This window comes from Mustelus asterias, chromosome 10 (genome assembly GCF_964213995.1).
Source record: "Mustelus asterias chromosome 10, sMusAst1.hap1.1, whole genome shotgun sequence".
In the NCBI taxonomy this organism is placed as follows: Eukaryota; Metazoa; Chordata; class Chondrichthyes; order Carcharhiniformes; family Triakidae; genus Mustelus; species Mustelus asterias.
Genome location: NC_135810.1, coordinates 4,741,205 through 4,754,495, shown reverse-complemented (window position 1 = coordinate 4,754,495; position 13,291 = coordinate 4,741,205). Strand labels below are relative to the sequence as shown.

Below are 13,291 nucleotides of genomic sequence, written 5' to 3'. Positions count from 1 at the left end.
GCCAACCCACTGTGCCACCATGCCGCCCCCACCAGTAACTCTTACTAGACAGAAACAGAATGAATAAATGAACAATTTGCAAGAGGTAAGTGAAAGATTTCATCCTTTTATTCCAGAAAGTCGAGAAAGGTCTTCAATTTGGAGTCATCATATGTCCAAGTTATAAAATACTTACCTTGACGTTAAAATCAAATTGTGATTCATTCCTTCCCAGACAAGAATTATGAAGCAGAAAGCAACTGATTTGCAAAGTATACTGACCCACATTTATTCTGGGTCAAGATTTTCCTGACCTCTCTGTGCATTAAGGTCGATTTTTAAAAATTCATTTGTGGGACAAGGGCGTCGCTGGCTGGCCAGCATTTATTGCCCATCCCCAGTTGTCCTTGGAGGGCAGTTGAGATTCAACCACGCTGCTGTGGTTCTGGAGTCACATGTAGGCCAGACCAGGTAAGGACGGCAGATTTCCTTCCCTAAAGGACATTCGCGAACCAGATGGGTTTTTCTGACAATCGACAATGGTTTCGTGGTCATCAGTAGATTCTTAATTCCAGATATTTTTTACTGAATTCAAATTCCACCATCTGCCATGGCAGGATTCGAACCGGAGTTCCCAGAACATGAGCTGAGTTTCTGGATTAATAGTCTAGCAATAATACCACTGGGCCATTACCTCCCCCATGTTCAAAAGGAAAGCACACAAGGAAAAGACAGGTTCAACTGAACTCATTATTGATCAAGAAGATTTGATTGAAACACAGCAGTGAAGGGGAAAATTAACCTGCGTACAGTCGATACCAAGACAGCTCCTGGTATCGGAACTTCCAACACAAAGATACTGTAGTAATCCTGCATGCTGCACACTGCCTGGGACTGCTTACATGAAGTGTAATCTGGTTGGTTAGAAGATAGTGAATTTTCTTTGTCAGAAAATGGGATTCGAAGAATGACAGGTACATCAAATGCCAACGAAAGATCTGAAGGCTCCAAGATGCGGTATGGCAGCAGAGTGGTCAGCAGTGCTGCCTCACAGCACCAGGGACCCAGGTTCGATTCCAGACTCGGGTCATTGTCTGTGTGGAGTTTGCACGTTCTCCCCATGTCTGCGTGGGTTTCCTCTGGGTGCTCCAGTTTCCTCCCACATTCCAAAGATGTGCAGGTTCGGTGGATTGGCCATGCTAAATTGCCCCTTATTGTCCCAACATGGGTAGGTTAGGGGGGTTAGCGGGATAAATGCACGGGGTTGCAGTGATAGGGCAGGGGTGGGTCTGAGTAAGATGCTCAGTTGGAGAGTCAGTGCAGACTCGACGGGCCGAATGGCTCCTTCTGCACTGTAGGGATTCTCTGACTCTATGAACATTGCTCCCAGTATCCCCGGTGTTCCTTCTGAAAGCAAAGGAGAAATCTGCAGGGTTATGGTGAAAGAGCAAGGGATAGTGGGACCAATTGGATAGCTCTTACAAAGAACTGGCAGGGGCATGATGGGCCAAATGGCCTCCTTCGCTGCTGTATGATTCACAGGATGAGGCAAATATTCCATTTGTGTGTGGAAGCTGAACAAATGGGTGATGAAGCAATCTTGTTTTGATCTTGATTAATTTGTATTCGCTTCTCTTTTGGAACAGAGCCCAGTAACTTCCAACACTGCACGCTAGCACCTTCCAACAATCAAGTACTTCATCTCCAATCATTCTAATTTCGATTTTAAGGCAACATTACCTTGGGGAAACAAGCAAACGCACTGGGTAGAACATACATCCTCCAGGGATACAGGAGGCTGCCACGAGACCCGTTTTGCTCACCTGTTCATGCATGATGTTAGACAGCTCACGAACCATTTCTCGATAGTTTGCCTTCATTTCCTCTTGATATTCAACCTGATCCTCCTTGATCAAACGCTCGTTTACAATCAAGGCTTGTCCACAAACCTCAACAAATTGCCTGTGAACAGAGAAAGCAACGTGTCAATGCACAATAGTCTGCAGTTATGGCAGATACCATGCTGGCCTCTATTGTAGAGGGATTGGAGTACAAAGAATGAGGATGTCTTACTACAACTGGAGCATAGGAGGCTGAGGGGTGATCTTATAGAGGTCTATAAAATAATGAGGGACATAGATCAGTTAGATAGTCAATATCTTTTCCCAAAGGTAGGGAAGTCTAAAACTAGAGGGCATAGATTTAAGTGAGAGGGGACAGATACAAAAGTGTCCAGAGGGGCAATTTTTTCACACAGAGAGTGGTGAGTGTCTGGAACAAGCTGCCAGAGGTAGTAGCAGAAGCGGGTACAATTTTGTCTTTTAAAAAGCATTTAGACAGTTACATGGGTAAGATGGGTATAGAGGGATATGGGCCAATGCGGGCAATTGGGACTGGCTTCGGGGTTTTAAAAAAGGGGCGGCATGGACAAGTTGGGCCGAAGAGCCTGTTTCCATGCTGTAAACCTCTATGACTCTAACTGTGCAGGACTTTGGAGAGATTCCACCTTGAGTACTGTGTGCAGCTTGAGTCGAAATATTTAAGGAAGGATACACTGCATTGGAAGCAGAACAGCGAAGGTTCACAAGGCTGAGGGGCGGGTTTGTCCTATAACCCCCTATAAGTTTGGACTTTCTCCGTGTCTGCGTGGGTTTCCTCCGGGTGCTCCGGTTTCCTCCCACAGTGCAAAGATGTACGGGTTAGGTTGATTGGCCATGTTAAATTGACTCTAGTGTCAGAGAGATTAGCAGGGTAAATATGTGGGGTTACGGGAATAGGGCCTGGGTGGGATGTGGTCAGTACAGACTCGATGGGCTGAATGGCCTCCTTCTGTACTGTAGGGATTCTATAAATGAGAGGCTGAGTAAATTGGCTTAGTCTGAGGCTTAGATGAATTAGGGGCGATCTTGTTGATAGGGTGGACAACTGAGAGGTTGTCCCCGCTGGCTGAGGAATCTAGAACATGGGGGACACAGTCTCAGGATCAGGGGCTGGTCAGTTGTGACTGAGATGAGGAGAAATGTCTTCACACCAAGGGTTGTGAATCTTTAGAACTCTCCCCTAGAGGGCTGTGGATGCTTCATCGTGGAATATATTTAGGGATGGGATAGACAGATATTTGAATTCTTACAGAATCAAGGGTTTTCTTTTTAATTTTTGTTCCATGCAAAAAAAATACAAATTGAATCCAATTCATGGTCCCCCACGAGAGGAACAAACAAGATCCAAGCTGACAGGATGAGACATTGTACCCCCTCCCGGGCTTTATCTAACGCTTCATCTTCGTCAAAAGGCCCAGGCTTTGAAAAATTGCATCAAGTCAAGTCTCAGTTTAACCTCATTGGTTCCCTGAGCCTTTACTCTACCCCAGCCTGGGCAAACCACCATCACAGGTGTCAGCACACCCCCAGTGCAATGGGCTAGCCACAGTGACCCGCTTAATTATGCTTTCACCCCACCAGGTAATGGTATCTAATAGATTCAGTGGAGGAATGGTGTGCTGGGTACTGATGAGTTACTGTTCTCAGGTGGAGTTTAGAGTGGAGAGGTAAGCTTTGTGGCATGCGATTAACAGCATCCTAACCTCGGTGACTTCTTCACAACCATAGAATCCCTACAGTGCAGAAAGAGGCCATTCGGCCCATTGAGCCTGCACTGACAACAATCCCACTCAGGCCTTATCCCCGTAACCCCACGTATTTACCCTGCTAATCTCCCTGACGCTAAGGGGCAATTTAGCATGGCCAATCAACCTAACCCGCACATCTTTGGACAATGGGAGGAAACCGGAGCACCCGGAGGAAACACCATGCAGACACGGAGAGAATGTGCAAAGTCCACATAGGCAGTGACCCAAGCCTGGAATTGAACCCGGGTCCCTGGCGCTGTGAAGCAGCAGTGCTAACTACTGTGCCACCCAGACTTGGGGATTACACTGACACGGGTCTCATGGCACTGGGAAAGTGAAGCTGAGGTACAAGATTAACCATGATTTTAATGGCAGGCTGGAAGGGCTGTATAGTTTACTACTGCTCCTAACTCTAAAATAACCTCTTGTCCACTTCTGTTGTAACAGCTGAGGAATGGCAGCATTACCTAAACACTCCCTTCAGTTGTTTCAATTTGTTGTCTGGGTACTTTTTCACATTAGCTTCTTCAAGGAACGCCCGGGCATATGCTAATGGACCCGCATTCACCTATAGGATCAAGCAAAGAATATTGGTCATTATTTAGTGACTGCAATAACAGTCACATGGTCAATTTCGAAAATGCACAGGTTACAAACATATCAAAAAGGAGCAATAAGCCATTCAGCCCCTCAAGCCTGTTCCGCCATTTAATATCATACCCAATATTATAATAACCTCAAATCTGCATCCCTCTGACCCCCCCCAAAACCTATCACCCCCTTGCTTACCAAGGATCTATCGACATCTGTTGTCAAAATATTCAAAGACTCTGCTTCCATCACTTTTTCAAGAACAGAGCTCCAAAGACTCATCTGCGTTTCAAATTGTCGACCCCTTATTTTAAACAGTGGCCTCTAGTTCTAGATTCTCCCACTAGAGGAAACATCCTCTCCACATCCACACTGTCAAGATTATAGAATCATACAGCGGAATTTTCTGGCCGCACTTGTCTAAAAGCTGGGAATTCCCGCTTGACTGTCAATGGGCCTTCACATTGTCCGCAACCCGCCCACTTCAATTCCAGTTGCCAGCGGAGTCGCAGAATTCCGGTCATAGAATCCCTACAGTCCAGGAAGTGGCCATTTGGCCCATCATATCGGCACTTACTCTCTGTCAGAGCATCTCATCCAGATCCTATCTCTGTAACCCCACATATTTACCCCGCTATTCCTCCTAACCCTCACATCCTGGGACGAGAGGGGGCAATTTAGCATGGCCCCAGGGATTAGCGAGGTAAATATGTGGGGTTCCGGGGGGTAGGAGCTAGGTGGGATGCTCTGTCGGAGAGTCAGTATATACTTGATGGGTCGAATGGCCTCTTCCTGTATTGTAGAGATTCCGTGCGTGGAATCTTCCTGTCCCACTTGCCACGGGAACTGTGGCAGGCGGAAAACGGGCCACTCAGAGTTCCACCGAACTCAGGTGGGGTTTTCCAATCTTGGGGCGAGCGTGGTCGGAATACCTCGCCCTATGATTCGATGAATCTAGTGGATCAGGCCCTGCCCACAAATCAGGCACCCGCCACGTCAGGGTGCCATCGATTGTGCTTGGCTCAGGATGGGCCTTCATTCTGCTCATTTTTGCCAGGTGCAATGGCACCTTGTTAAAGTTTCTGCGCACGATACAATACCCACTTTACTGAGAAACTGGCCAGTGTCCCCCAACAAAATGAGTAAATGGTTGAGTAAACCAACCAGCAGATTTTGAAGCACAAAATTCCCACTTGCTCCCCACAATGGGAACGCTATCCTGGTACATTGATGGATAATTAAAGACGGGAGAATCACCTGCACGATGACACTGCCTTGGAGCTTGAGCTGCAGCTTAATCATATCGACATCGGAGGAGGAGCACAATGCTTGCAGCTCCGTCACCTTGTTTCCCATTTCATCAATCGCCACCTCGATAGGATTCAGGTCGACGTGTTGTTGGTACATGACAGGAATGCGTTTCTTCACGTAGGGAAAGCAGTGCGTCGCTGACAAAGATCAAACACCGTTTCCGTTAGAAACACTCCCACAGGGACAGTGCAGAATATGAGGATAACACGGCATTTCACTTCAGTTTGCGGACGGATTATCTCCCCAAGTGGAGACGTCAAATGCAGTTACTCTCGGGCGCAGTCCTCCAGTCTTCCAATGCCTCACCGCTGCTGCCGGAGAAATTGGCACTCAGCCAAAGCTCCACACTGCAGCGGGACCGGAGAATCCCGGTCACGGGTGAGATCGGAGAATTACGGCAGAGAAGTTATTCTTTGGTGGGATGTGGGCCTGGTTGGAAATCCAGCATTTGTTGCCCATCCCTAATTGCCCTTGAACTGTGTGTCTCGCTGGGCCATTTCAGAGGGCAGCTAAGAGTCAACCACATTGTTGTGGCTCTGGAGTCACATGTAAATCAGACCAAGTAAGGATGGCAGATTCCCTTCCCTAAAGAAACCAGATGGGTTTTTCCGACAATGGTTTCATGGTCACTGTTACTGAGACTAGTTTTCAATTCCAGATTTTATTAATTGAATTTGAATCCCTGTCCCCAGAACATCAGCCTGGGCCTCTGTATTCCTACTGTGGTGACATTACCACTACACCACCATTTCTCCGTGATCACCCTCAACAATAATTGCTTTCACGTATATCGTACCTTTAATATGCGGTCGACTCTCAACTGCCCTCTGAAATGGCCTAGCAAGCTATTCAGGTGTCTCAGTGTTTCAAGAAAGCAGCTCATCACCATCTTCTCAAGAACAATGAGGGATGGGCAATAAATGATGCCCAGCAACGTCCGTGTCCCACGAATGAATAAAAAAAAACATGTTCCACAATAAAAGACAATAGGATCGATGGCTAAACACTTACTGAAAGAGTTGGGTTTTGAGGACATTTTAAAGGAGTGGGAACAGGGAGAGAGACAGAAAGGCTTATACTTTCTCAGGAGACTAAGGAAATTTGGCACGTCTGCTACAACTCTCACCACGGAGTTGGCTGGCCATGTAGCCAGAATACCTGACACTCGCATATCAAAGTGAATCCTCTCGGGAGGGTTTGAGTCTGGGTGCGCTCTCCCTGCAATCAAAGGAAGCGCCACAAGGACATTCTGAAGGCTTCATTTAAGAATTCTGATCTCAAAACTCCAGTTCTGGGAGAAGCTCTCCCAGGATCATAGCACCCGTCGCAAGCTAATGGCCTAGTGGTATTATCGCTGGACTATTAATCCAGAAACTCAGCTAATGTGCTGGGGAACCGGGTTTGAATCCCACCATGGCAACTGGTGAAATTTGAATTCAACAAAAAATATCTGGAATTAAGAATCTACTGGTGACCATGAAACCATTGTTGATTGTCAGAAAAACCCATCTGGTTCACTAATGTCCTTTAGGGAAGGAAATCTGCTGTTCTTACCTGATCTGGCCCACGTGACTCCAGAGCCATAGCAATGTGGTTGACTCTCAATTGCTCTCCAAGGGCAAGTAGGAATGGGCAATAAATGCTGGCCCAGCCAGCGACTCCCATGTCCCATGAATGAATAAATAAAAAGCACAAAAAAAGTGCAGTCTCCTTTGAAAGCAAGGCAGAGAAAAAATGCAGAGGAAATCCCAATTCAGCAACTCATCCAAGACTCGGTCGTCTGTGTTATCCTGTCCTATCCATAGCAAACTCCTCTGCACACAGCCACCTACATATCCCACGGAACCCCACCAAACATCCCAGATAATAAACACGGTCATCTTCAGCTCAAAGGCTGAGCAAGGAAAGACCCCACCCATCAGGTTAAATCCAGGAAGAAGGATTCCTGTCTAAGATCTGGGCGACGCCACAGGAGAACAAAGAACAGTACAGCACAGGAACAAGCCCTTCAGCCCTCCAAGCCTGCCCTGATCACAGAGTCCTATCTAGACTAAAAATTCACACACAAGATTCATAAGGAGTGAGGGTTCCCAGTGAGTACTCCTTTGCGCTGAAGACATCAGATGGAGAAAGTTCTGAAAAACGGGCAAGTTACTAGTTGAACTTGAGGAAAGTATTGCACATCGGATGGGAGTTATTTGCAAAGTGATCGAGCATTCAGGGCACCTGAATTTTATGATGCTTTCTTCTGAATCTCTTGTGACCTTGCTCTGTGAATTGTTAACTCAGACAATGGTCTCCACATCACGAAATCGGTTCCAGCAACTGATTATTTATGATCAACAACAGAAGAATCAGCCCAATGGGACTAAAGGTTCGAGAGGAAAGGGGGCTAAAGGTTGGTCAACATTTTCTTCCCTGTAACCCATTTCAATAACATTCAAACAAAACCATTCACCACCTCGATTCCAGCATTGTGACTTGATTATAGAATTAGATTTCATTAATGGAATTGAACTTCCACAGTTGCTGTATTGGGATTTGAACCCACGTCCTCAAAGGATTATCCTGGGCTTTGGATTACTCATCCTGTGGCATGACAATGATCTTTATTTGTCTCCACTGACACCCGTCTTGCCTGACTTGTACTGAGCATTTTATTCTACTCCACCTTCTGTAAACTTCTGTAAATGGGCGGCACGGTGGCACAGTGGTTAGCACCGCTGCCTCTCAGTGCCAGGGATTCAGGTTCAATTCCGGCCTCGGGTCACTGTCTGTGTGGAGTTTGCACGTTCTCCCCGTGTCTGCATGGGTTTCCTCCGGGTGCTCCGGTTTCCTCCCACGCTCCAAAGGGGGGTTAGGTTAACTGGCCATGCTAAATTGACTCTAGTGTCAGGGGATTAGCAGGGTAAATACGTGGAGTTACGGGGATAAGGCCTGGGTGGGATTGTGGTCGGTGCAGACTCGATGGGCTGAATGGCCTCCTTCTGCACTGTAGGGTTTCTATTATTTCTATGATTCGCACTTGCCACTACTCAGTTTCCATTAACTCCATCCCAGTTCCCCATGGCCATCTGGAATACATTCCAACTAGACCTTATTTTTATTTGATATCTTATCCAATATTATGACCTCTCTACTACAAGATTAATAGCATGCCTAACAACATCCAAAATAGCCCAGTTATGGCCTTGTTTAAGAGTTGAATTCCCACATCTTTTTCAATTTCCCCCTTTAGCCTGTACTTGAGACTATTTTACAAAGCGGCACATGACCAAAGGCACACTAGCTTGGGATTTCCCTTCTCGCCTCTGCAGAAATACGCCTGGTTTGTACCAAACTACTTCCACCTTAAGGGTTATTCATGGTTTTCTAACCAAGCGGCTTCCAGTCCCATTCACGAGGATCGAGTCTCAAAATAAAATCACAACTAGGCTCTCTTCCAGTTGAGTATTTTCACCCTTGATATTTCCTGTTTTGTTTTGATTTGATTTATTATTGTCACGTGTATTGGTATACAGTGAAAATAATGATTTCTTGTGCGCTATACAGACAAGGCATACCGTTCATAGAGAAGGAAAGGAGAGCGCGTAGAATGTAGTGTTACAGTCATAGCTAGGGTGCAGAGAAAGATCAACTTTTGTGAGGTCGGTCCATTCAAAAGTTTGATGGCAGCAGGAAAGAAGCTAATCTTGAGTCGGTTGGTACATGACCTCAGACTTTTGTATCTTTTTCCTGATGGAAGAAGGTGGAAGAGAGAATGTCCGAGATGTGTGAGGTGCTTAATTATGCTGGCTGCTTTTCCGAGACAGCAGGAAGTGTAAACAGAGTCAATGGATGGGAGGCTGGTTTGCGAGACGGATTGGACTACATTCACGGCCCTTTTTCCTTTGATATGATCATTACCAGATGATCTCCCACTGATCTCGACCCCAAATGCCTTATTCATTCTGAAGAGCTTGATCCAATATCACTTTTTTCATTAGGCAAGAAACAGGCACATGGCACAGTGGTTAGCACTGCTGCCTCACAGCTCCAGGGACCTGGGTTCAATTCCCAGCCTTGGGTGACTGTCCGTGTGGAGTTTGCACATTCTCTCCCGTGTCTGCGTGGGTCTCCTCCGGGTGCTCCAGTTTCCTCCGGGTGCTCCGGTTTCCTCCATACTCCAAAGATGTGCGGGTTAGGTGGATTAGCCATGCTAAATTGCCCCTTCCTGTCAGGGGGATTAATAGGGTAAATACATGGGGTTATGGGGATAGGGCCTGGGTGGGGTTGTAGTCGGTGCAGACTCGATGGACCATATGGCCTCCTTCTGCACTGTAGGGATTCTATTACATTACCACAATGCCACTATCTCCCCTTAAATGGGGATTGAAGAGATGGGACTGAAAGGTTGGTAGATATCAGGGTGATACAATTGGTAAAGTGGATGAGATAATGGAGGAATTGGAAGATCAGGAATGTTAATTTAATCATAGAATCCCGACAGTGCAGAAGGAGGCCATTTGGCCCATCGAGGCTGCACCGACTACAATCCCATCCAGGCCCTATCCCCGTAAGCCCACACTTTTACCCTGCTAATCCCCCGGACACTAAGGGGCAATTTAACATGGCCAATCCACCTAACCTGGAGTGTGGGAGGAAACCAGAGCACCCGGAGGAAACCCACACAGGCACAGGGAGAATGTGCAAACTCCACACAGACAGTGACTCAAAGCCAGAATTGAACCCGGGTCCCTGGTGCTGTGAGACAGCAGCACCAACCACTATAAAGCAAATTTTATTTATTAGTCACAAGTAGGCTTACATTCACACTGTAATGAAGGGTTACTGTGAAAATCCCCTAGTCGCCACACTCCGGCGCCCGTTCGGGCACACTGAGGGAGAATTTTGCATGGCCAATACACCTAACCATAGAAATCATAGAAACCCTACAGTGCAGAAAGAGGCCACTCGGCCCATCGAGTCTGCACCGACCACGATCCCACCCAGGCCCTATGCCCATATCCCTATATATTTACCCGCTAATCCCTCTAACCTATGCATCCCGGGACACTAAGGGGCAATTTAGCATGGCCAATTAACCTAACCCGCACATCTTTGGACTGTGGGAGGAAACCGGAGCACCCGGAGGAAACCCACGCAGACACGAGGAGAATGTGCAAACTCCACACAGACAGTGACCCAAGCCGGGAATCGAACCCAGCTCCCTGGAGCTGTGAAGCAGCAGTGCTAACCACTGTGCTACCGTGCCGCCCAGCGCGTCTTTGGATTGTGGGAGGAAACTTATGCAGACAAGGGGAGAACGTGCAGACTCCACACAGACAGTGACCCAAGCCGGGAATCGAACCCAGCTCCCTGGAGCTGTGAAGCAGCAGTGCTAACCACTGTGCTACCGTGCCGCCCAGCGCGTCTTTGGATTGTGGGAGGAAACTTATGCAGACAAGGGGAGAACGTGCAGACTCCACACAGACAGTGACCCAAGCTGGGAATCGATCCCTGGTGCTGAGGCAGCAGTGCTCACCAATGTGCCACCCAAGATGCGAATAATTAATGCTAATGTCAATTTAATATTAATTTAATGGGGTGGGGAGCCAATGTGGGATAATCGCAGCATTGAGACGGTGGAACTTTGCATTACGCAACCCGAGAGCAGCCAGGTTATAGTTTACAAAGAATGGGAGATGGGGCACAGATGGGACTTTGGATTAATCAAATCTAGAGGTGAACAGCACATGCAACCAGTGAATTATGACAGTAAGTGGAAACTGATAAATACACACACACAAAATAATTAGATTTAATTTTAATACAGTGACTATTAAATCGAGTGAAGATTTTTTTTTACAGGGAGTTATCAAATAATGTTTACAACGCCAGTCACAGCATTTGTTACGTGAGGTTTGTGTGGAAGGTAAAGCCAAGATCATCAACTGGCACCGTTCCATAGCAACACCAGATTTGGACTATGGAAAGCCTACTTTAATTACCCACCTGCAACGCGTGATTGGGAAAGGTTGTTTGGTGCACAGATTATCTTCTTCCTACATTGCAAACGTGAATACTTCAAAAATACTGCACCGATTGGAAAGTCCTTTCGGACATTCTGAGGTGACGAAAGGTGCTATATAAATGCAATTCTCACTTTTCATGATCCGAGGCTTTAACTTGATATCTGCGCTCGATAAGGAACAGTCTCTTGGAGTTATTTTTACTCATTCTGGGGAAGTGGGTGTCACTGGCAAGGTCAACATTTATTGCCTGTTCCCAATTGACGTCGAGATTAAACAAATTGCAAATATCTTTTCTGATTACCTCCCAATTCCCCAGTAACTAATACCGATTCCTTCAGACAGACTCTCCTGGTTTATAATATCACATCACAGTGAGGGCGAGAGTGACTGCACTTGACATCAAGGCAGCATTTAACAGAGTGTGGCATCCAGGAGGCCCCAGCAAAGCTGCGGTCAATAGGATTCGGGGAAAAACCTGTCCATTGTGCCCAGGAGTCACACCTGGCACAAAGGAAGGTGCTTGTGATGGTTGGAGGTCAATTATCTCAGTCCCAGGACATCACTGCAGGAGTCCCTCAGGTAGTGCCCTCGGCTCATCCATCTTCAGCTGCTTCATCAGTGACCTTCCTTCCATCGTAAGGTCAGAAGTGGGGATGTTCGCTGATGACGGCACGACGTGCAACCTGGTGAAGGAGCAACGCTCCAAAAGCTCGTGGTTCCAAATAAACCTGGTGGACTTTAACCTGACGTTGTGAGACTTCTTACTGTGCCCACCCCCAGTCCAACACCAACATCTCCAGCTCATGCACAACGTTTAGTATCATTCATGACTCCTCAGATACTGAAGCAGTGCATGTCCAAGTGCAGCAAGACCTGGACAATATCCTGGCTTAGGCTGACAAATGCCATGTAGAATTTGTGCCACACAAGTGCCAGGCAATCCAACAATAGAGGATCTAACCATTGCTGCTTGACATTCAATGGCATTACCATGACTGAATCCCCCACTATCGATATCCTGGGAGAGGGGGGGAGGGGGTACCATTAACCAGAAACTCAACTGGACTAGCCATAGATGTGCGGGTTAGGTTGATTGGCCATGCTAAAATTGCCCTTAGTGTCCTGGGATGCGTAGGTTAGAGGGATTGATGGGTAAATATGTAGGGATATGGGGATAGGGCCTGTTTGGAATTGTGGTCGGTGCAGACTCGATGGGCCGAATGGCCTCTCTCTGTGCTGTAGGGTTTCTAAGATACTGTGGCTACAGAGCAGGTCAGAGGCTGGAAATCCTGTGGAGAGTAACTCCCCAAAGCCCATCCACCATCTTCAAAACCTAAGTCAGGAGTGTGATGGAATACTCCCCACTCGCCTGGATGGGTGCAGCTCCAATAACACTCAAGAAGCTCAACACAATTCAGGACAAAGCAGCCCCGTTTGATTGGCACCACATCCACAAACATCCACTCCCTCCACCACCGACAAGTAACAGCAGTAAGCACCATGTACAAAATGCAATGCAGAAAATCACCAAGGTTCCTTAGAGCGCACCTTCCAAACACCATAACTGTCACCCATCTAGAACAGGGGGTCTCCAAACTACGGCCCGCAGGCCACATCCGGCCTGCAGCGGGCCACATCCGGATCGGAGTTTGGAGACCGCCGATCTGGAAGGAAAAGGGCGGCAGACACATGGAGCACCACCAACTGAGGGTTCTCCTACAAACCACACACCATCCTGACTTGGAAATATATCACTGTTCCTTCACTG

At 47.2% G+C, this 13,291-nt stretch overlaps 1 protein-coding gene across 7 annotated transcripts in view; it reads right to left on the bottom strand.

Annotated features, from left to right (window-relative positions):
* Positions 1-13,291, bottom strand: part of LOC144499506 (dedicator of cytokinesis protein 9-like) — a 359,791-nt gene that overhangs the window by 10,689 nt on the left and 335,811 nt on the right. For all 7 annotated transcript variants that reach the window (XM_078221534.1, XM_078221537.1, XM_078221538.1 and 4 more), the window contains 3 exons: positions 5,456-5,646; positions 4,075-4,175; positions 1,803-1,941 (listed from right to left, as the gene is read on the bottom strand). In XM_078221534.1, the coding sequence (XP_078077660.1) occupies positions 1,803-1,941; positions 4,075-4,175; positions 5,456-5,646 (431 nt within the window). The remainder of the gene's footprint in view (positions 1-1,802; positions 1,942-4,074; positions 4,176-5,455; positions 5,647-13,291) is intronic.